The sequence below is a fragment of the Cetorhinus maximus genome, chromosome 3 (assembly GCF_964194155.1).
Source record: "Cetorhinus maximus chromosome 3, sCetMax3.hap1.1, whole genome shotgun sequence".
NCBI lineage: Eukaryota > Metazoa > Chordata > Chondrichthyes > Lamniformes > Cetorhinidae > Cetorhinus > Cetorhinus maximus.
This window is the reverse complement of record NC_135881.1, coordinates 163,733,324-163,758,254: the sequence shown is the minus strand read 5'-3', so window position 1 is coordinate 163,758,254 and position 24,931 is coordinate 163,733,324. Positions and strand designations below refer to the sequence as shown.

At 46.9% G+C, this 24,931-nt stretch overlaps 1 protein-coding gene across 2 annotated transcripts in view; it reads right to left on the bottom strand.

Annotated features, from left to right (window-relative positions):
• Positions 1-16,136: 16,136 nt before the first annotated feature.
• The window catches only part of LOC144679007 (CD83 antigen-like), a 34,429-nt gene continuing 25,634 nt past the window's right edge, over positions 16,137-24,931 (bottom strand). For both annotated transcript variants that reach the window (XM_078539202.1, XM_078539203.1), the window contains exons 4-5: positions 17,626-17,726; positions 16,137-17,121 (exon numbers count right to left, since the gene is read on the bottom strand). In XM_078539202.1, the coding sequence (XP_078395328.1) occupies positions 17,017-17,121; positions 17,626-17,726 (206 nt within the window). In that variant the 3' untranslated portion in view covers positions 16,137-17,016. The remainder of the gene's footprint in view (positions 17,122-17,625; positions 17,727-24,931) is intronic.

Here is a 24,931-nt window from a genome sequence, read left to right as displayed (position 1 = left end):
GATGGCTCTCTCCGATAGCCCGTACGGAGCGAAGATGCTCTCTGATAGCCCGTACGGAGTGAAGATGCTCTCCGATAGCCCGTACGGAGTGAAGACGCTCTCTGAAAGCTAGTATGGTGTGATGGCACTCTCCGATAGCCTGTACAGAGTGATGCCGCTCTCCGATAACCCATACGGAGTGATGGTGCTCTCCGATAGCCTGTACAGAGTGATGCCGCTCTCCGATAACCCATACGGAGTGATGGTGCTCTCCGATAGCCTGTACAGAGTGATGCCACTCTCCGATAACCCATACGGAGTGATGGCGCTCTCCGATAGCCTGTACAGAGTGATGCCGCTCTCCGATAACCCATACGGAGTGATGGTGCTCTTCGATAGCCTGTATGGAGTGATGGTGCTCCCTAAATCCTGATTGCAGGACCACATCCCCCTTCCTACCTAAGTCATTGATACCAATGTGGACCACAAGCTCTGGCTGATCACTCTCCCCCAGAAGAATGTCCTGCAGCCGCTCGGTGACATCCTTGACCCTGGCACCAGGGAGGCAAAATATCATCCTGGAGTCACACCTCCGGCTGCAGAAACACCTGTCTGTTCCCTTAGCCCACAAATCCCCTATCACTATTGCTCTTCCTTTCCTCTTCCTCCCCTCCTGTACAGCTGAGTTGCTCATGGTGCCACAAACTTGGCTCTGACTGCACTCCTGAGGAACCAGTGCCCTCACCAGCTTCCAAAATGCAAATCTGATTTGTGAGCAGGACCCCAGGGGCTTCTGCATTACCTGCCAAGTTCTCTTGGACTGTCTGGTAGTCACCCATTCCCTTTCTGCCTCCAGGCTCCTAAGCTGCATGACCAGTTCTCTAAACATGCTATCCACATAGTTCTCTGCCTAGCGGGTGTGCCACAGTGACTCCAGCCACCGTTGGAGCTCTGAAACCCAGAACTCAAGGTTTTAAAGCTGCCAGTGCTTCTTGCACATGTGGTTGCCTAGGACACCAGCAGCGTGCATGACTTCCCACATATTACAGGACACACATTCCACTCAACCAAGCTGCCCTGCCATGTCTTAACTTTATTTTACCTTGGTTTATTTATATTACTTTATTATACTGGCCCTGACTTTCCCTTATTCCTGGTGTTTCTCCAAGTTTAAATCCAAGTTTTTTAAAGGCCAATTTTGTGGAAATGAGAAAGGATCTAGGAAGAGTGGATTGGGATAAGTTGTTTTCTGGTAAGGATGTGTTCAGTAAGTAGAAGGCATTCAAAGGCGAAATTTTGAGAATGCAGAGTTTGCATGTTAATGGGACTAGCGGAATAATATTTCGGCACAGACCAGAAGGGCCAAATGGCCTGTTTTCTGTGCTGTAGTGTTCTATGGTTCTATGTTCCTGTAAGGATTAAAGGCAAAGTTAACAGGCATAGGGAACCTTGGTTTTCATGGGATATTGGAGATCTGGTTAAGAAGAAGAGAGAGGTGTATAGCAGGTATAGGCAACAAGGAGCAAATGAGGTACTTGTAGAGTATAGAAAATGTAAGAAAATACTAAAGAAGGAAATCAGGAAGGCAAAAAGAAGACATGAGGTTGCTTTGGCAGATAATGTGAAGGTAAACCCGAAGGGTTTCTACAAGTATATTAAGAGTAAAAGGATAGTAAGGGACACAATTGGTCCCCTTGAAGATCAGAGTGGTCGTATATGTGTGGAGCCTCACGAGATGGGGGAGATCTTAAACAGTTTTTTTGCATCAGTATTTACTCAGGAAACTGGCATAGTGTATAAGGAAGGAAGGGAAACAAGCAGTAGTGTCATGGAACATATAGAGATTAGAGGAGGAGGTGCTTACTGCCTTACAGCGAATAAAGGTAGATAAATCCCCCGGGCCTGACATGATATTCCCTCGGACCTTGAGGGAGACTAGTGTAGAAATTGCAGGGGCCCTGGCAGAAATATTTAAAATGTCCTTAGCCACGGGTGAGGTGCTGGAGGATTGGAGGGTAGCTCATGTTGTTCCGTTGTTTAAAAAAGGCTCCAAAAGTAAACCAGGTAATTACAGGCCAGTGAGCCTGACGTCAGTAGTAGGTAAGTTATTTGAAGGTGTTCTGAGATATCGGATATACAATTATTTGGACAGCCAAGGGCTGATTAAGGATAGTCAGCATGGCTTTGTGCATGGTAGGTCGTGTTTAACGAACCTTGTAGAGTTTTTCGAGGAGGTTACCAAGAAAGTAGATGAAGGAAAGGCTGTGGATGTTGTCTACATGGACTTTAGTAAGGCCTTTGACAAGGTCTCACATGGGAGGTTAGTTCAGAAGGTTCAGACACTTGGTATCCATGGAGAGGTTGTAAACTGGATTCGAAATTGGCTGTGTGGGAGAAGACAGAAAGTGGTAGTGGATGATTGCTTCTCAGACTGGAGGTCTGTGACTAGTGGTGTGCCTCAGGGATCTGTGCTGGGACCATTGTTGTTTGTTGTCTATATCAATGATTTGGATGATAATGTGGTGAATTAGATCAGCAAGTTTGCTGATGACACTAAGATTGGAGGCATTGTGGACAGCGAGGAAGGCTTTCAAAGCTTGCAGAGGGATCTGGACCAACTGGAAAAATGGGCCAGAAAATGGCAGATGGAATTTAATGCAGAAAAGTGTCAGGTTTTGCATTTTGGAAGGACAAACCAAGGTAGGACATACACAGTAAATGGTAGGGCATTGAGGAGTGCGGAGGAACAAAGGGATCTGGGAGTTCAGATACATAATTCCCTGAAAGTGGCGTCACAGGTAGACAGGGTTGTAAAGAAAGCTTTTGGCATACTGGCCTTCATAAATCAAAGTATTGAGTATAGGAGTTGGGTTGTAATGGTGAGGTTGTATAAGACATTGGTGAGGCCAACTTTGGAGTATTGTGTGCAGTTCTGGTCGCCTAACTACAGGAAGGATATCAGTAAGATTGAGAGAGTGCAGAGAAGATTTACTAGGATGTTGCCGGGTCTTAAGGAGTTGAGTTACAGGGAAAGATTAAACAGGTTAGGACTTTATTCCTCGGAGCGTAGAAGAATGAGGGGAGATTTGATAGAAGTTTACAAAATTATGAGGGGTATAGACAGAGTAAATGCGAGTAGGCTCTTTCCACTTAGATTAGGAGAGATAAACACGAGAGGACAAGGCTTTAGGGTGAAAGGGGAAAGGTTTAGGGGAAACATTAGGGGGAACTTCTTCACTCAGAGAGTGGTGAGAGTGTGGAACGAGCTACCATCTGATGTGGTAAATGCGGGCTCACTCTTAAGTTTTAAGAATAAATTAGATAGATACATGGATGGGAGAGGTCTGGAGGGTTTTGGACTAGGTGCAGGTCAATGGGACTAGTGGAATAATATTTCGGCACAGATTAGAAGAGCTGAATGGCCTGTTTTCTGTGCTGTAGTGTTCTATGGTTCTAGGTATTGCTACTTCTTTAAAAATGATGCGCTTTTCTAATCTACAGCAATTGAAAGACAGTCCCTAACAACAGTTTCTTACCAACCAATGAACTTACAATTTTACTGTAATGTCACTATTTGTTTTTCCTCACTCTCCTTTCAAACTCAGCGTGGGCCAGGTCCGAGCAGCTGACTGGTCCCACCGCCTCTCCAACTCCAAGGTAAGAGGTGCAGGCTTCAAGCCTTGGTCCCAATTCATACTCTCCTATTCTAGGTTGCTTCCTCACAGGTCTGCCACCTCTCCAACTCCCAAAATCTGCGTCCTTTCTTGATTTTAAGCAGTAAGCATCCAAAATGCCTCCAAAAATATACTTGAGTGGTTCCACAAACCCAACCTAAGCAGAGGTAAGTCAAAAGCACCTCACTGGCAGCGTGATATCTGTGCCCTTTGATTAAAGCTAATTGTGAGACCCATGTACTGCTAAACATCTATTCAATTCAGAGTGATCAGCACAGGCACTCATTGGACATCCACAGACGAAATTTCTCAAACTAATATAGCCGGAAGGATTATTTGAATAACCACTCCGTGGTAACCACTCCAGCTGCTCCAGTTGCATACACAACATGGCCATGTTAGCACCCTTCCCAGCATAGGCCATTGCAGGGGTGGTCCAGTGTGGGCAGTGCCATTCCTTGTTTCTGGGTTTTCATAGTGCCAGCAGCAGTGGTATGAAGCTCAATTTTGCATCCAGAGAGCCTTGAGAGTGTATATATGTGAAGATGGCAGGACAAGATTGCTTAAAAAAGACAAAAGGGATCCTCGGCTTTTTGATAGCCACATTCATTGCATAGTTTGTGGGATCTCACTGTGCATGAATTGTCTGCTGCATTAGCCCACGGAACTGCAGCGGTACAAGAAGGCAGCTCACCACCACCTCCTCAGGGGCAGTTAGGGATGGGCAATAAATGCTGCCCTAGCTGGTGACACCTACATCCCATGAATGAATAAAAAAAGGTTGCTACACTACAAATGTAATTCATTGGCTGCAAAATGGTTTGGGAAACCATGTTAAAGGCATGATATAAATGCATTTCCTTTTGTCATTAAGTGTAATTGTTCATTTTAAATACAGGTCAAATACCATTTGTAAAATTCATGGGGCAGAATTTTCCGAGCCCGCTGGCGGTGGGCGTGATAGGTGCCGCGCGCGGAAAATATGGTGCTTCACAACGGCATGAAGGCAGGTCGCGATCGTCCCCTCAGCCCGTCGACAGCGGGCCGCGTTTCCCGCCATTGGTCAGCGGGGGGGCGCATTGTAATACATCAGCATATAATTAAAAGGCCATCCCGCCAGACTCTCAGAACCCTGCCGTATCGTCCATCCACATCGGCGGGAAAGCACATCGACATGTTTCACAACAGCACGCAGACAACTTCCACTCGGCGGCCTTCACTTTAGGGGAATTGAGGTGAGTGAGCGGCGGTGTTCCCCACAGCTCACCCATTGCTTACAAGCTTCAGGGGCACCAGGGGTGGGGGCGGGTGCAACTGATGCCTGGCTCCAGAGGCGACTGCTGAGGAGGTGGGTGTCCGGGGGCAAGTGCTGGCCAGCCTCGGAGGCAACCGTTGTCAGTGAGGGGGGTGGAGAGGTCAAGTGCTGCCCTGGCGCTGCATCCCGCGCACAGGAAGTTGAGGTGGGGGGGGTCAGGGTAAGTGAGGGAAGTGGCCACACATTAGGCACACCTGTATAAACTGACCATCCCTCTGCAACTGAGACAGATCAGGCGCAGCCACAGTGATATGATTGGGGTCAGGCTCCTAGCCTGCCCGCCCATACAAGCAACACAGAGGCACCAAAGGGCCACCAAGCGCTCCGTACCTTATCCCAGCCCTGGCCCCCACCCCCCGGCACTGACTTCGAGTTCGCCATCACTTTATTGGACCGTGGAGCAGTTGGACTGCACACGTTGTACAATCTCCTCACCAACACTGGCCATGTAGCAGTCACTGCTGGGGGCGCTCACAGCCCCTTGCAATCTCAGCATCCCGGTTTGGACCAGTGTCCCCCATGTCGCAGGCTGACAGGGCAGCCATGCAGTGCACTCATCTCTGGCCATCCGAGAGGTGACCAGCGCTCTCTGGGAAGCATTAAGGGGCAGTCACACAGGGACAGGAAAGGTGCTAAGTACAGTCATGATAACCTCTTTCATGCTGCAGGAGGACCATGTCTGGATCATGGAGCCTGGTGACCTAGCTATATGCCTAATGGCCTACAGAGACCGTAGAAGACGGAGGAGTAACTGAGGCTCCTGGCCAGGCAAAGGCAGGAGCAGCAACCTCATGAAGAAGGGGCAGCAGGAGCTCCCGCACACGCTGCCCAGGAGCAACAGCGAGCTGTGACTGGTTAGCACCTAGCGACACCCAAGGTCTATAGACGCCGCCTGCCATTCCTACACATGACTGAGAACCAGTGTTGCCGATGACTGCACATGTTTAGGGACCTGGTGGCTCACATCTGCCACTTATTGCAGGACTTGGCGCCAAGGGGACATGGAGGGCATCCACTGCCAGTGGCTGTGAAAAAGTGACCATGGCGCTCAATTTCTATGCCAGTGGCTCCTTTCAGGGCTCCACAGGTGACCTCTGTGGGATTTCACAATCTGCCACCCACAAATGCATCCATGAGGTCACGGATGCCATCTTCTCCATGGCACACAACTTTGTACATTTCGCCCAGGACCGGGACAGCCAGGATGCAAGGGCCATTGGATTTTCCGTGATCTTGGGATTCCCACACATGCAGGGTGTGATTGACTGCACTCATGTGGTGCTCAGGTCTCCATTGCTACACTCAGTGGACTTCATCAATCGCAAGGGCTTCCACTCACTGAACGTGCAGCTGGTATGCGACCACCAGAAATGAATCCTGCAGGTGTGTGCACGGTTTCCAGGGAGTGTACATGATGCCTACATCCTGAGTCACTCGCAGATCCCTGCAGTCTTCCAGGGTCCATAGAGGCTACAGGGTCGGCTCCTTGGGGACAAGGGCTACCCACAGAGGCTGTGGCTGATGACGCCCATGCAACGGCCTCAGACTGCAGCAGAGGGACGCTGTAGTGAGGCTCATGCAGCAGCTCGCAACTTGGTGGAGCAAACCATCGGGATGCTGAAGATGAGGTTCCGGTGCCTGGACCGGTCTGGTGGAGCCCTGCAATACAGTCCGCAGAGGGTGTCACACATCATCACACATCACACAAGGGCTGCGCCCTTTACAACCTGGCGCTGCAACGGGGTGAGGAGCTGGCTAAGGAGGAGATAGAGGTCCCCTCGGATGAGGACGCCGCCGACCAGGATGAGGGTGCGGGGGTCCTTGGCGGTGACGATGATGGGAATGAGGCTCTCGCACTGGCCAGATGAGGCAGGCACGCTTGGGAGACCCTCATAGCTGCCAGACTTGTGGAGGATGATGACGACTTGCAATAAGGACATTCCATAGAACTTCACATAGCCTCTGAGAATGTCTGACTCCTGTCTGGCCAAGGGCAGCTCACTTGCGCTCCATGATCAGGGCCATCTCAGAGACATAGCCATGAAACTTTAGACGCACCTGATGCTGTGTCCGCTTTCAGCACCTCAGCCCTTCAGGAGCTGGTGCACAGCATCACTGGTCGCAGATGCTGGTGTGATGGGGGCCAGCCCCACCTTAAAGATGCTGAGAGCACACAGAGTGAACAAAAGAACTCTGTGGGGTCTGCCCACTACATTCTGGCAGCAATGACCAGCACCGCCAAGGTGCAGGCATCAGTAATGTTTCCAGGGAGTGTGAGGCTGGACCATCACTGTGGTCTGAAGGCCTCACAGAGCACAGAGAAGATGCCCTGGACTGAGACACCTGCCTTTTATCTTGTTTCACATTTGAATGTCAAGAACACTGCTCATCAGAGCAAGGAGCCACAGACAGGGAGACATTCTTAGGAGTTTATTGACAATAGTGAAAAGTATGTACAAGTGATCAACACCCATGGCCAGGCTGTGCAAGTATTTTTACTTAACTTTCCTACCCCTGCCGCTACGTCTTGGTGCTCCCTGGACATCCACAGCAGAGGAGGAGGCAGCCTGCTGACTGTGAGGCCCTGTCTGTGATACCTTGGCGGGCATCCTCTGGAGGACTAGGACTTGGTGGGCCACGGCCTGCTTTCAGGGTCCTGCTGTGTGGCAATGGCACCTCCTTGGCCTATGAAGCTGGAACTGCTGAGGTCACAGGAAGATGGGAGTCGGAAGGGCCGGATAGGCTAGGAGTCACCTGGATACTTGGGCCCGGTGTGAGCACCTGCTGATCCTTCTCCCGAGGGCCCCTGGCTGACTCTGTGAATGGAAGAGGTAGGTGGAGTGAGATCGAGCTGCCCAGCATCCCTCTCACGTACACACTGTTGGGGGCTAACTATGGCATCAGCAATGGGGTTGAGCCCGCGCAGCAGTGCAGGAGCGACATCCTGGACCAAGGTCTCCATGGCGGCTGCCATCCTGCCACTGTTGATCTCAGTGCATTGCAATGCCGGCACTATCATCTCAGCCTGAAGACGGAAGGACTCCTCCATCGCACCTTGCAATCTGAGGACTGTACCGGCCATCCCTTCCTGATGTTCCCGAGTTTGCCTTTGCAGATCCAGCAATTGTGACATAACTGAGTCCAGAGGCTCATCATCTGACTCAGACTCAGCAACCTTCTGGCCTCCAGCAGCCCTCCGAGTGCCGGGGACCTGGGAAGTCCCTGCCTCCGCCTGCTGTGGATCAGAAAGTGCGATGTGCTCACCAGATTGTGAACCCGAGGCTACTCTAAAGCTAGGTCCCACCGAGGTGTGTGTCTCTACAATGGTGGAGGGTGTGGGTGAGCGCTGTGACGGGACTTCAGGGAGGGTGCCTTTAGATTCCTCTTCAGAGATTTCTTCGGAGCTTGATTGAAGGCTCTGGGTCATGGACTCTGTCGGCTGCTTCCCAGATGTGCCTGCGAAAGCAAGGGGAGATAATTAGTGCATGGCAGTGGCCTATGGAAGAGGACACATCACTCACAGCATGGTTGTCTGATGGATGTTGCACTGCTGGATCCTCACTTGGTAGAGCAGCGCCAACCTCACCATCAGCAAAGGAACAGTCCTGGTCATCGCCGGCCAGCTGGATGGCTCTGTTTTCAAATTCTGTCAGAACTTTGATCTCTGGCATCCCTCCACCTGTCTGTGACCTTTCCCTCCTGTTGTGAGCCAGTTTGTCCTGCATGAATAGAGATTGGGAGAGTGTAAGCAGGATGCCTGTTAGGGCAGATGATAAGTATGCCTGGCCTGTGTGGGTGGTGAATGGTCACATGGGCTGAGGACAATGATGGTGTGTGTGAGAGAGCGAATGGTGATGTCCCTTGCACTGGCAGAGAGTGAGGACCCTGTGGGTGTGTGATGGGTTTGTGAGTGTGTCAGTTGAATGTGGTGAAAGGAGTGACTTACCCTAATGGAACGGAGGAGATCATTCATCCTTTTTGTGGCACTGGGTGGCTGTCCTCCTCTGCAGGGCGTTCGTGCTGACCGCCACCTCCCAAGCCGGGTTGGTGACTTTGCTGTCCATCCTGCGGCCACAGCAGGGGTAGAGCACATCCCGTTGGGCCTCCACGGCACCCAGCAGTCGCTCGAGGAACCCGTCATTGAAGCGGGTGCCTGCAGTATTTTTTCCTTTGCTGGCCATGTCTCCCAGGCAGCGGTGGTGAGCTGGTGGCGATGAGCGCTTTGCTGGCGGCTGCCTTTTAAAGGTGGCGGCTGGCGTGATGCAACAGCAGAATGATGGCGGGCAGGCAAATGAGACCCCGCCTGCCATGGAAACAGTGTGTTTTGCAGGAATTAATATATAATGAGGCAGGCTCAGGAAGATATGGTGTGAAAACCCGTCATTTTCATCAGCGGGTAGGACTCCATTTTACCCACCCACTACTGCACTTGGTGCAATTCTGGGAAAATTCTGCCCATGGTCTTCATGCCAAGAACACCCACCCCCCTCCCCAAGTTTTGTGACATTTGGCACTACCACCGTGCTGAGTGCAATAGATTAAGAACAGATCTATCAGCTTAAAACACTTTTTTTGTGCTATTTGACTGGTATTCATTGCCCTTCCATAGTTTCCCTGGAGAAGGTAGTGGTGAACTGCCTTCTTGAATTGCTGCATTCTGTGTGGTGCAGGGACTCTCACATTGGTATTAGATAGGGAGTTCCAGGGTTAGACCCCGCAATACTGAAGGAACAGCATCAGGTTAGCAGGTGACTTGGAAGGGAACTTAGAGTTAATGGTACATCCATGCACCAGCTGCCCTTGGTAGAGGTAGCAGATTTGGGTAGTGATGCTGGAGATACCTTGCTGGGGTACATCCTGAAAATAGTACATAGAGTACACTGTAGGCCAGTGGGGGAGAGAGTAATAAGATAGTGGATGCTATGTCAATCAAGTGACTGATTTGACATGGATGATGTCGAGTTTCTTGAGTTTTTTTGCAGCTATATCCACCCAGGTAAGTGGAGATACTCTACCACATGCCTGACATTTGCTTTCAGAAATCAAGATGTGAGTTACTCACCACAAAGTTCCTATTCTCTGACCTGCTTTTGTAGCCACACTGTTTATGTGGCTGCTCCAGTTAAGTTCGTGGTCGATGGTAACCCCCGGGATGTTGATGGTGGGGGAATTCAGTGATGGTAATGCCGTTGCATGTCAGGGGCAGATGGTCTGATTCTCTCTTGCTGGGGATTGTCATTGCCTGGCACCTGTATGGTGTGAATATTACTCAAGCTTATCAGCCCAAGCCTGAATGTTGACCAGGTCTTGCCGCATGTGGGCATGGACTGCTTTAGTATCTGAGAAGTTATGAATGGTACTGAGCACTGTGCAATCAGCAATAAACATCATCACTTCTGACCTAATGATGGAGGGAAGGTCGTTGATGAAGCAACATCAGATGGTTGGGCTTATGATACTGCCCTGAGCAACTCCTACAGCATTGGCCTGAGGTGATTGACCTCCAATAACTACAGCCATCTTCCTTGTGCTAGGTTTGACTCCAGCAGTGGAGAGTTTTCCTCCTGATTCCCACTGACTTCAGTTTTGCAAAGACTCCTTAATGCCACATTCCCTCAAATGTTGCTTTGTTGTCGAGGGCAGTCACTCTCACCTCACATCTGAAATTCAGCTCTTTTGTCCATGTTTGGACCAAGCTTGTAATGAGATCTAAAGGTAAGTGGGTCTGGTAGAACCCTAACTGAGCATCAGTGAGCAGGTTATTACTAAGTAAATGTACTGTCAATGATCCCCTTCATCACTTTGCTGATGATTGAAAGTAGATTGATGGGGAACTAATTAACCAGATTGGATTTGAAGAAGAGTCCTATAGACTCGAAACGTTAACCCTGTTTTTCTCTCCACAGATGCCGTCAGACCTGCTGAGTTTTTCCAGCATTTTCTGTTTTTGTTGGATTTGTCCTGCCTGTTGTGGGCAAGAAATACTAGGGCAATTTTCCACATTGTTGCTAGATACCAGTGTTATAGTTGTTCTGGAACAACTTGGCTAGAGACATGGCTAGTTCTGGAGAGCAACTCTTTGGTTCTATGACAAGAATGTTGTCAGGCTCCATAGCTTTTGATGCATCCAGTGCATTCAGACATTTCTTGGATCACGTGGAGTGAATTGAATTGGCTGAAGATTGACATCTGTGATGCTGGGAACCTCAGGATAAGCTAAGATGGATCAACCCTGACCAAGCCTTCACACCACTTGTTGTCAGCCCAACTCTGATTTTTAGATTGGATTGTTTATTTTTAATTCAAAGGGGTGATTTTCATCATACATTTAGACGCAAAAAGGCCTCTGAGGTGGAGATGGCCTAGAAGGGAGCTTAGCTGTAATATCGGTTTAGCCCACATTTAGTGCAAGTCACCATCTTGGTAAAGGAGTTGAATTGGGCATGAGGAACAGCCATCCAGGAGATCCTTAAGAGGTTATGTGCCTCTTAAACTTGCTGATAGTGCTTATTAAATGAGCTGCGTGGCACTTTGGTGGCCAGAACTTGAACTAAGGCCCTCTCCTAACAGTAACCAGCTGCACTGGAGGAAACAAGTCATTACTGAGGATTTTGAGCTCTATTAAAAACCATATTCAGCTTTCACTGTTTGCTTGTTGCTGAAGGCTTGTAAAGGACTTTTGAATCTCATCTGGAGATTTTCTGGATCTGTTTGTCAAGACTTCACCAACACCTGCTCAGCATTTCTTTTGAAAATTCTCTATAACTTTCACCTAAAGTGAGTGCCGTGTTACTCCAACTTACTGGACACCTTATAGGAGTCACCAGGAGAAAGGGAGTGCTTGGTCTTAGACATCCTTGCTAGGGGGTCCCCTTTGGTCTGGAGGATGAATGGGAGGAAGACATAAGAGACCATACAGAGCAGCACTAGCTGCTGCAGGACAGAAGGAGAGGGAGAACGAGGTGGTCTCCTTCCTGCTTGTGGCTACAGGACATCCCTCCTTCTCTAACTTCCTCCTTTAGGACGTCCAGTGCCATGTTTGAGAACCTGGCCTCTCCCTTGGTCTCTGATCTACCTCGAAACCTGCTGTTTTGTGTCAATTCACAACCACATTTATTGCTCCATGAAAATTGCTTCTAATCAGCACTTAAGTGCTAAACCTGCAGATGTCTGTTTTTGTACCTCGAGGCAATTACAAATTATGGTAATCAGTAATTACATGAAAAATTGCAGGTTAAAATCAGACTTTCAAACAAGCTCGTCTTATTAACACAGAATCCACTGAGCAAGAGCAAAATACTGCAGATGCTGGAAATCTTGAAATAATTACAGAAAATGCTGTAAATACCCAACAAGTCTGGCAGTGTCTGTAGAGAGAGAGATAAACAAAGTTAATTTCTGAACTTCCTTGGAGGGGCACTCAGCATCAGATTGCCACTCCATGCCCAATTATTTACTTCAATTTTTCTTCGATTCTATCTCGCCCTACCTTCTGACTCAGACTGTGCAAGATCCAGGCTGTGCAGCATGTCCCCGGGGCCCAGCGTCATAGTGCAGGAGAGTCAAAGTGAATGAGGCCATGCCCCCTTTTTTACGGCACTAACTGCTGTAAACCAGGTGATTTTAAAGATCCAGTGAAATTTAAAGGTTCTTCAAAGGACAGGGAGAATGTTAGTATCTAAGGTAAGTCGATAGGATTTTGGGGGTAGGGGGAATCGGAGGTCGGGGGGGATCGGAGGTCAGGGGGATCAGAGATTTGGGGGGTTGGAGGCCAGGGGAGATCAGAAGTCAGGGGGTTGGAGGTTGGGGGGTTCGGAGGGCGGGGGCAGTCGCAGGTTGGGGTCAGAGGCCGGGGATCGAAGATTGGTGGTTGGAGGTCAGTGGTTGGAGGTTTGGGGGAGGGTTTTGGGCCTCGGGGAAGCTGGGGGTCTGGCCTTGGGCTGTGTCAGGCCTCCAGGGTGTTGGGGTGGCGTGGGGTGGGGGCGGGGTCAGGCCTTGGGGTGGGGTTGGGCCTCGGGGAGGTGGTGGTGAGGGTGTGGCGGGGGGTTGGGGGGAGGGTCAGGCCCGGGGTGGAGGGGAAGAGTCAGGCCCACCGTGGGGAGGAGTCCCATGTGGGTGGGTGGGGGAATCCTGTGGGGGGTGGGTAGGGGGGGAGCCCCTGTGGGAGGGGTGGAGAGTGTGGGGGAAGTCCCATGGAAGGTTGGTCTGGGCCTTTACAATAGTTATCCAGAAGTTAGAAGCGGTTTTAATCCTTCTAACCTTTTCTGGGCAACTACTGATGTAGCCCAGTCAGAACCATCTGAAGTTTGTGATTTAAAATCGCATTTTTGGGTGGTTCCCAGTTCAGCGCAAGTGCCCAGGCGAAGTTTGCACTTCTGGGCAATTGCCATGTAAACCTTACCTGTGAACTTCTGAAGGAAATTCCCCAGCGCATCTTTGGGGTACCCCCCCCCTCCTAATCTGACGCCAGGGAGCTCAGAAGTTAAGGCCCATTGATTCAGGTCAATGACCTTTGATCAGAACTTCCACTAAGTGCCTGTTTTCAACTTTTCATCAATATCATTTTAAAATATATGCACTATTCTATCATCTTTACTGTAAATCTGTTGTTGGAGTCCAATCCAGGTTGTTTTCTGAATTGCCCTCTAATAGTCTCTTACTATTCATGTTATTCTATCCTATTCCTACATCACTCAAGTTCCATCGCCAATCAATTCTCTTTCTTTGATTGATACCCATTTTACATTGGAAAGTGTGGTAGGACAGGATGAGGTAGCTACATGGAGGAATATTTTCTAAGTAGGTGAAATACCTGGCTGTAATAGGCAACTTAATGCTCTTTCTCATCTATCTTCAGGCTTTGCTCACTAAACCATAACACATAAAAGAAAGAGGTGTGATTTAAAGATTTATTTTAATAACTGATTCACCAAACTGCATGTTATCTACAGGAGGACAATCTAACCAGTAAAGTTTAGTAAAAGTATGAAGATTATGCTGTTGGATTCTGTCCTGATGATTCTGTCATTAATCTACAAGAATGCAGTTTAAAACCTTTCCCAATTTCCAGTTACAATTTTTAACAAAGAGATGGGTTCTCCCTTCCACGATGCGATTCTTGGTTTAGAAATCTCATCATAAAGTTGTTTCTCAGATCTCTACTGTGGATTATTTTCCGCATCCCTTCAGTATAGGCCCACCACCCACCTCAAGAACCAAACTATGAGTGAGTGGCTCCTACAAAGGGTTTTATATTCTGAAGTTTAAGAGTCATGTGATGTTCCCCATTCCTATACAGCATAAAATCCCCATATGCCTTCCAAATTCTTTTTGGCAAAGACAACCTATTGGATTGGCTACGATCACATAGTTAAGAAAGCAAATTTCTAAATTAAACAAAGTGCAAACAGGAAACAGTTTAAAAAAGAGGATGGAGCAATAATGTGAAAGATAAACCACATTAAAAAATGGAGAACACCTCACTTTCTTCCTCATTTTGCCTTTTACGTTTGTGAAGAACTTCAGGAAATGTTTCTACATTAAGGATGCTATATAAATGCAAGCTGTTATGATTATAATTGTGTGTTAGCTCATAGATTTTCTGATATATATACAAAAGAGTGCAATTAGAGGATAGTTGTGTTGACAGTGAACCGACAATACGGAATTTTGTTCCAAATAGAGCACCTCCTTTGCTTGTTAACTTTAACAATGGTTTACTTCAAATGGCTGCCTTAGAAATGGTGTCAAATAGTATTGGCCCACAGGGTGGCCATTTCGTTGCTGGATATGCTTTCTTTTTATCTAGTTAGTGCTGATCATATCATTCATACAACAGATCTTTCATAACTCATCCAATAATACATTAATTTTAACACCAAATTCAGAGGATAGCTGAAACTCTGAGGTAAAAATTGCAGACCAAATAAAATATAATTGACTTCCACAAAAGTTAAACACTCAGTAATTAGCCATGCTGAAATAAATCATACTAGGAGTGACTTAAGTGCAAGAAATGTAGGGCTAAAAATCCGATGAGACCCATTAATGGGCATGGGGGTCGCAATATGTGATTAACCCATGCCTGTTGAAAATATTTGCGCTATCTGCTTATTTCCATGATTGTGACATGAAGCCCAGGTCTAAACCTACTGCTGAGGGACTGTATGTAGTACAACAGGGCTTCCAAATTCATGTGAGGTTTGCATCAATTAAAGCTAGCCTGCATTTCTTAAAGGATAGGTGCATTCTGAATGCAGCAGCTCATTCAGCTGACTGGGAAACACTTTAGGAGCAGGAAGAATCTGTGTAATAGCACAGCAGGCCGGAGAGGCAGTTCCTGGATTCTCTGGTACAGCACATAAAGCCTCGGTAGGGGAGATTGAAAGGTGATCTACCTGCAGGGTAGATCAATGTCATGTGTCTATTCAGTGCTGGAAGAGGTTCAATGACTTCACATGAATGGCCAAGATCAGTAAATGCATTTCCAACTGCCACCTCCTACCAACACCACCAACCTCACAAACTGCACAATGTGCACACTTTCATCACACCCGTTAGCAATTATGACTTATGCCAAACATTCATATATTGCATCTCATCCTTTCACACTTACCAGTGCTGCATGCCTCATATCTTCAACTACACACCTATTGACAAACACATCACCCCAAAACATTGCAACACACTCGCAACTACCCTTCCTATCCCTTGCAAAACAGGAAGCACCAGTACTGTACAGTCGGGGACAGGCTCAGTGCATACCTTCAGCCCCTTGGAGGAGACAGTGCTCAGTATTATTGGCACGGTTCTCACTAAGACCATGGTAAGTGGTGTCACTGAAGCCATCCATGATAATGGTATGTTCCTGCATTATGCCCCACCTTGTGAAATCCCACTTCACTCTCATCCCACTATCTGTACAAGTAAAGGTGGTGTAATTATCCACCTCTTGCGTTAACCCCACCCCAATCTTCCCTCACCTCAACCCTTCCCTTCTGCATTTGTGCTTTCAGACACTGTAGAATTACCACCCTAGCCAGCTGTAATAGTGCCTGGCGACTGCATTGAGAAGAGACTGAGTGGGTCACTGGGCTGTCTTCTTCCTGTAACTGTGTGCTTTTTGTCTTTCTGAGCACATGTAAATATTGACACATGAAGTCAAAATTGTGAGCATTCTTTTATTAATGGCGGGACAGGAAAAGATGGATAAAGTGATGAAGGGGAGCAAGGATCAATGAACGGTGAGAATGAAACCTCTGACCAGATGTGTGTCCTTCATTAGCAGTAAGAATTGAGCTGTTCCAGGCTGTATCTTCAACATGGATCCACAGTCAGCTCAAAGTGAGTTCCAGCTCATGCTGTTCCCTCTGAGTCTGAGGGGCTCAGCTAAAAGGAGCCTGGATCAGATGATTCCTGATGAGGCCCTTGAGCCTCAAACCACTTCCCTGTGCAGCGGGAGCATCTCTGTCTCAGGTTTTCCAAGAGGGGTGGGTAGCCTTCTCTTCAAGGGGGTCACCCTTGTTCCTTAGAATCCATCCAGGTAGTGGCTTCTCAGAGGATTAAGAGTCATGGCAGCCACTAGGAAATTGAGTGCACACATGCAGAGAGGTTTTATTATGGTCACAGATCAGTTGAACGTTGAGGGAGTGGAAGTACTTTCTGCTGATGAATCTCACGGGCTGCTCACTTGGTGCCTTGATACTCACATGGGTGCACTTGATGATGCCCTGCACCTGGATAAAACCATCAACGGAGGCAAAGCCCACAGCCCTTTGTGCCTGTGAGGTTTCCTATCTGCCTGGATTTGTAGGCACTGCCCAGCTCTCACAAATAGGACATCAACGAGCTTTGAGGTGCAGAGGTGTGCAGCTGTTTGTGAGACACCACTGAGGCCTGCAGTTCCACTTTGGAAGAAGCCAGAGGCAAAGAAGTTCAAGGCCACAATGACTTTTGATGGCTAATGACAGCATCTCGAGCAGCGCCGTGAGTGTGATGAAAGCACAAATCACTTTGACCAATTGTCTGGAGATTCAGTCTCCTGCGGCATTAAATACACGTATAAACATGTATTTTGTCCCCATATGGTTGTGAGTAGCTCTTCATGTTCTTGCTCATTTGTTTTGCACAGGTTTCCATTGCTCTGGAATGTTTCTGGAAGGGGCGCAAAAAGCACAACATAGGAAACTTATTAAGATAATATTATCAATATTCATATTAAAATTCAGCTCCATTCCTAAGTTATAATCATGAGGCTAATTGTTTCCCTTCACTTCTAGCAATTTTAATTCTAGTTATAGATTTGTGCCTGTTCGCTTTGCCACCAGGGTAGCAGTTCTACAAGTTTCTCTATACCTCCAATAGCTGTGCTGTCCCACAGTCTGTGTGCGGGTTGGCTAGCTCAATTGGCTAGAGTGTGATGCAGAATGATGCCAACAGCATGGGTTCAATCCCCATACTGGCTGTGGCAGTTCATGGAGGCCTGCAATGTTCCACATTTGATGTAGCATGGTGCTCCCCCAAGCTATGTAATCAATTAGCTCTCTCTTACGGTGAGAGATGCCTCTGGTCCTTTGTGTACTATGGCTAGTTGCCATTATCCACAGTCTGTGAGACAGGGACCCACCTTTCATAAAAACAAATAAAAGAGGTACTTACCCTGTGCACAAGATACATGCACAGAATGAGAAGCATGCATATTGTCACTGCAATGAACATCAGCATAATCCAGGTTATCCCGTCAGACTGGTTGGATTCATCTGTATCAAAAAAACACAATTCCTGTATCTAAGACAATGTAGCATATACACATTTATAGGCTCTCATGTACAGATGATGTTTTTTTCAATGGTTTAGTGAGTAATTGAGCTACATAGGCCTCAGATTCCTTCTCAGGTTTTATTCTCAATGTACACCGAGATTCCAACTTCAGTTTGGAAACCATGGGCAAAGTTGTCCCCCCATCAAGGGAGGGGAAGTGCCGGGCTGGACGTGGGCGGGCTGCCCTCCATCGGCGCCCCCCCGATTGGGGGGGAGGGGCTATTTTAGTGGGCGGGGCAATTAAGACCCGCCCACTAAAAATGAAGGTCTGCAGGGAAGCCCTATGCGCTTCCTGTGTGGGTGGGGGGGTTGGAATCCTAAAATCAGAAGTGTGCTCCTTCGCGCATGCGCACAAAGGAGTACTCCGATCTCCCTGAGGCTAAGTGCTGCCTCAGGGAGATCAGTTTCCAAAGTAAAAAACTTACTGCAGTGAAGATTTCATTCACCATCCATGTCCCCTCATGTGACAATGTCACATGAGTTGGAACATGGACATAATGTTAATTAAAAGTGTCTCTTAATTTTTAAATTCAGTCATGAAACCTCATCCCGCCTGCGGATGAGGTTTCATGCTTTTTCAGGTGGCTGCCAGGGCTCCTGGCCTGTCCGCCAACCTTAAGGTTGGACGGGCAGGTCCACTAATGAGCTTAATTGTTTTTTGAATGGCCTCAGTAGGCTGTTGACAGGTCGGCGGGCGCACAGCTGACTCGGCTGCACCCCCGCTGACCTGAAAATGCAAATGACGCGGGATGACATCGGGAGTTCCGCCTGACATCATTCCGTGTCGGCGAGCGGGCCCTGCCCCCACTTGCCAACAGGAAATTTCTTGCCCCTGTCTCTAAGTGGGCCTGAAACCATAGCATTCTGACTCAAAGGTGAGATGCTACCAACTGAGCCACACCAGGTGAGGACAGAATTGATTGTGGTTGAGTGGCCACCCTGCTTGACAACATTCGCTGTTACATGTCATACATTAATAAAAGCCATATGGGTGAGGTCACTTGGAATCATTGAATTGTTATAGCACAGAAAGAAACCATTCATCCCAATGGTGTCCGTACCAGCCCTCTGCAGGTGCAACTCAACTAGTCCTACATGCCTGCTCTTTCCCCATAGCCATGCATTTTTCTTTTTTGTCAGTTAATTATCCAAAGCCACACCTGAATCTGCCACTACCAAACTCTCAGCAGCATTTTCCAGATCCTAACCACTTGTTGGGTGAAAATGTTTTTCCAACCATTCACCTTAGATTGGTGTCTTAGTTTTTCTCTAACTATTCTGTCCAGGCCCTTCATAATTCTGAACACATCTATGAAATTTCCTCCCAGCTTTCCTTTCTCTAAGGAGAACCACCCAAGCTTCCCCAATCTATCCAGGTAACTGAAGTCCCTCAATCTAGAGCCATTCTTGTAACTCTTTTCTGCACCCTCTTTAAAGCTTTCACATCCTTACTAAAGTGTGGTGCCCAGAATTAGACACAATTAGATACTCCAATTGAGACTGAACCAATGGTTTATAAAGATTCTTCATGATCTCCTTACTTTCATACTCTATATCTCTAATTATCAAGCCCAGGATCCAGTCTAGTTTTTCTCAATCTGTCTTGCCACCTTCAATGTTGTGGACATATGCCTCCAGATCTCTCTGTTCCTGCACCCCCTTTACAATTGTACTCTTTATGTTAAATTGTCTCTCCTTGTACTTCCTAACAAAAAATATTACTAAACACTGCTCTGCATTAAATTTCATCTGACAAGTGTCTGCCGATTCCACCAGCCTGTGTCCTCTTGAAGTCTATCTCTATCCTCCTCACAATTCCCAATATTTCCAAGTTTTGTGGCATCTGCAACATTTGAAATTGTGCCCTATCATCCAAGGAGACATCATAAATGTATCAAGAAAAGCCTCATACCATTACCTGGGGATACATCTTTCCCCAGTCCAAAAAGCAACCATTCACTACTATTCTGTTTCTTATCACTGAACCAACTTTATCACCATGCTGCCACTGTCTATTTTATTCCATCAGCTTCAACTTTGATGGCAAGCCTATTGTGTGGCTCTTTATCAAATGCCTTTTAGAAGTCAGTGTACATCACATCAACCACATTACCCTCATCAATCTTCTCTGTTATCTGATCAAAAAAGTCAATCAAGTTAAATAAACACATTCTGCCTCTCACAAATCCATGCTGGCTTTCCTTAATTAATCCACACTGTTCACGTGACTATTAATGTTGACCCAAATTATCATTTCTAAAAACTTTTCCATCACAAAGTTTAAACTTATTGGCCTTTAGTTGTTGGATTTATCCTTACACACGATTTTGATTTGCACTTCTCCAGTCCTTCCTCAGTATTCTAGGATACATCCCATCCGATCCTGGTGACATCAATTTGAAGTATAGTCTGCTCTCCTAATATTACCTCTTTAACAATTAGCCCAGTGTCTTAACTATTTCCTCTTTCACTATGACTTTGGCAGCATCTTCCTTGATAAAAATGGATGTAAAGTACTCATTTAGTATCTCAGCCATGGTGAGTACAATTGAAGCTTGTTACGGACAAAGAAATGGGCAAGTTGCAAAAAAATGTTATGTATTGGGGGAGAGCAGATTTTAGTAAAATAAGGCAGGATCTGGCCAAGGTAGACTGGGAACAGCTACTTGTGGGGAAATCTACAGAAGAGCAGTGGGGGACGTTCAAAAAGGAAATGGGGAGGGTACAGGCTCAACATGTTCCCTCTAGGGTGATAGGAAGGAGTAACAAGCCCAGAGAATCATAGATGACCAGAGATATTCAGGATACGATGAGAAGGAAAAGAGAGGCTTTTAGCGGGTACAAGGGAAGCAAATCAGCGGAGGCATTAGTGGAGTACAGAAAGTGCAGGGTGGAGCTTAAGAAAGCAATTAGGAGAGCAAAGAAGGGATATGAGAAAGCTCTGGCTGGTAAAAGTAGAGAAAATCCCAAGATATTCGATAAGTATATCAATGGGAAGAGGATAACCAGGGAAAGAGTAGGGCACATTAGGGACCAAGGGGGCAATCTATGGGTGGAGCCAGGGGACATCAGTAGAGTGTTGAACAAATACTTCACATCCGTCTTCACCCAAGAGAATGAGGATGAAGGTATGGAACTTGGGGAGAGAGACTGTGAGGTTCTTAAGCAAATTGATATAGGGAGTGACAAGGTATTGGAGGTGTTGGCAGGCTTAAAAGTGGACAAATCTCCAGGTCTGGATGATTTGTGTCCCAGACTGCTGAGGGAGGCAAGGGAGGAGATTGCAGGGGTTCTGACCCAAATTTTTAATTCCTCTCTGGCCACGGGGGAGGTGTCAGAGGACTGGAGAACAGTTAATGTGGTTCCGTTATTTAAAAAGGGTTGTAGAGATGAGCCAGGGAACTACAGCCCAGTGAGTCTCACGTCAGTGGTAGGGAAACTTTTGGAGAAAATTCTGAAGGAGAGAATCTATCTCCACTTGGAGAGGCAAGGTTTGATCAGGGATAGTCAGCATGGCTTTGTCAGGGAGGTCATGCCTAACAAATTTGATTGAATTTTTTGAGGAGGTGACCAGGTGTGTAGATGAGGGTAGTGCAGTTGATGTAGTTTATATGGATTTCAGCAAAGCCTTTGACAAGGTCCCACATGGGAGACTTATAAAGAAGGCAAATGCACATGGGATACAGGGTAATTTGATAAGGTGGATTCAAAATTGGCTTAGTTGTAGGAGACAGAGAGTGATGACAGAAGGCTGCTTTAGTGACTGGAAGCCAGTGTCCAGTGGCGTACCACAGGGATCTGTGTTGGGTCCCCTATTATTCGTCATTTATATAAACAACATAGATGACTATATGGAGGGTAGGATTAGTAAGTTTGCAGATGACACAAAGGTTGGCCAGGTGGTTAACAGTGAGATTGAGTGTCTTGGGCTACAGGAAGATATAGATGGGATGGTCAAAAGGGCAGATAAGTGGCAGATGGAATTTAACGCTGAAAAGCATGAGGTGATACACTTTGGAAGGAGTAATTTGACAAGGAAGTATTCAATGAACGGCATGACACTAGGAAGTTCTGAGGAACAAAGGGACCTTGGAGTGTGTGTCCATAGATCTCTGAAGGTGGAGAGGCATGTTAGTGGGGGTGGTGAAAAAGGCATATGGGACACTTGTCTTTATCAATCGAGGCATAGATTACAAAAGTAGAGAGGTCATGTTGGAGTTGTATAGAACCTTGGTGAGGCCACATTTGGTGCAGTTCTGGTTGCCACATTATAGGAAGGATGTGATTTCACTGGAGGGGGTGCAGAGGGGATTCACCAGGATGTTGCCTGGGATGAAACATTTAAGTTATGAAGAGAGGTTGGATAGACTTGGGTTGTTTTCATTGGAGAAGAGAAGACTGAGGGGCGACCTGATCGAGGTGTACAAGATTATGAGGAGCATGGACAGGGAGCAGCTGTTCTCCTTAGTTGAAGGGTCAGTCACGAGGGGACACAAGTTCAAGGTGAGGGGCAGGAGGTTTAGGGGGGATGTGAGGAAAAACTTTTTTACCCAGAGGGTGGTGATGGTCTGGAACGTGCTGCCTGGGAGGGTGGTAGAGGTGGGGTGCTTCACATTCTTTAAAAAGTATCTGGATGAGCACTTGGCACGTCATAATATTCAAGGCTATGGGCCAAGTGCTGGTAAATGGGATTAGATAGATAGGTCAGGTGTTTCTCACGTGTCGGTGCAGACTCGATGGGCCGAAGGGCCTCTTCTGCACTGTGTGATTCTGTGATTCTGTCTGCATCCATGTGTTGATACCATCTTTGGTCCCTAATCTGCCCTACAACTAGATTTATGCACTTATATTCCGATAGAAGACTTGTGGATTCACTTTTTTATTAGCTGTAAGTTTCTTCTCATACAATCTCTTTGCCTTTCTGAGTTCCTTTTTCTGTGCTCCGCTGAATTATGTATAGTCGGCCTGGTTCTTACTTGAATTATCGACCTGACACCCGTCATATTCTGCTTTTTCTGCTTCATCTTATTTTCTATCTCTTTCATCATCCAGGGAGCTCTGGCTTTGGTTGCTGTACCATTGGAATGTACCTCAACTGTACCTGTCCTATTTCATCCTTAAGGATGCAGTTTTGCCTGCCAATCTTCCATTCCAATTTACCTTGGCCGGGTCTGTTCTCATCCCACTGAAATTGGCCCTGCTGCAATTAAGTATTTTTACTCTGGATTGCTCCTTGCCCTTTTCCATCGCTAACCTAAACATTATGAACTGTATGATCATTGTCGCTAAATGGTCCCCTGCTGACACTTAACCCACCTCATTCCCAGAACCAGAAGGTGAACTCAGCAAAGCCTTCAGAAGATAAAGCTAGGGACAAAACCAGCAAGGGAAAAAAGGTAAAAATAAAGAGAATGTATCACATATGTGGAATGCAGAATTATTTAAACAGCTGTGTACTCATCCTCACAATTGAATGCCAGCTGTTACCATGGCAACTTCCTCACCATAGCTAGTCTCAAGCTTTCTGGAATGTATAGCAATACAAAATGAGGGAAAAAACCTCACTGGAGCTTGAGCTAACCTATAAATATCTTGACAGAGCCTATTGAAAACACCACTTAAACAAAACAGAATGAAACAAAGCTCCCACCAAGGCCACATCCCAATGCACACACAATGCAGCCTTCACAGCAGCCATATCCAATTGATGTTAAATAAAAACAGAAAATGCTGGTAAAACTCAGCAGGTCTGGCAGCATCTGTGGAGACAGAAACAGAGTTAACATTTCGAGTCCGTATGACTCTTCTTCATAGTTAAAGAGTAGAAATGTGATGGATTTTATACTGTTTAAGAGGGGGTGGAGCAAGATAGAAGTCGGGGATAGGTATGACAGCTAAGGAGGGATTGGCAAAGATGTCATGGGCACAAGACAAAGGGAGTGTTAATGGTCGTGGTAAAGAGTAAAGAAGGTGCGGATAGTGGCATAGAGGTAGGGTGGGGTGTCATGGAGGGAATGGTCCCTACGGAATGCTGATGGGTGGGTGGTGGTCATGGGACGATGTGTTTGGTGGTGACATCATGCTGGAGTTGGTGGAAATGGAGGAGGCTGATCCTTTGAATGCAGAGGCTAGTGGGGTGAAAAGTGAGGAGAAGTGGGGCCCTGATACCCTGGTCCACACTTTCATCACCCCCAACCCCTCATCCCTTTCCCACGGCACCTTCCCATGCAATCGCAGAAGGTGCAACACCTGTCCCTTTACCTCCTCCCTCCTCATTGTCCAAAGCCCCAAACGCTCCTTTCAAGTGAAGCAGCACTTCACTTGCACCTCCTTCAATTTAGTCTACTGCATTCGCTGCTCCCAATGCAGTCTCCTCTACACTGGGGAGACTGGATGCAGACTGGGTGACCACTTAGTGGAACACCTTCGCTTATTCTGCAAGTATGACCCAGACCTTCCTGTCGCTTGCCATTTCAACACCCCATCCTGCTCTCATGCCTACATGTCTGTCCTTGGCCTACTGCAATGTTCCAGTGAAGTCCAACTCAAACTGGAGTCTGATCTTCTGATTAGGCACTTTACAGCCTTCTGGTCTTAACATTGAGTTCAACAACTTCAGACCGTGGACTCTCTCCTCCATCTTGACCCCTTTTCGAAATCCAGTTTATTTATTTATTTATTTTTTATTCGTTTATTTATTTGTTCTTTTTTTTTAAACCTTTTTCCCCAACCCACCTTCCCCCCACAGGGCCATCTATCACTTGTTTCTATGTTGTGCTTTCACAGAGCGCTGACCCTTGTTCTGCTATTAACACCCTCTGCTACCTTACCTTTATGCCAGTATTAACAGTATAAAATCCATCATATCACATTTCTACTTCTCTTTTGCTCTGAAGAAGAGTCATATGGCCTCAAAACATTAACTCTTGTTTCTCTCTCCACAGATGCTGACAGACCTGCTGAGTTTTACCAGCATTTTCTGTTTTTATTTCAGATTTCCAACATCTGCAGTATTTTGCTTTTACCCAGCTGGTGTTATTATGACCACCGTGATCATGATTTCTCCCAAAGCACAACAATTTGCACTTTTAAAAAACCTTTTCTTCCAAGATAGGCTGAGTGGAGGGAAAAATAATCAGGTATA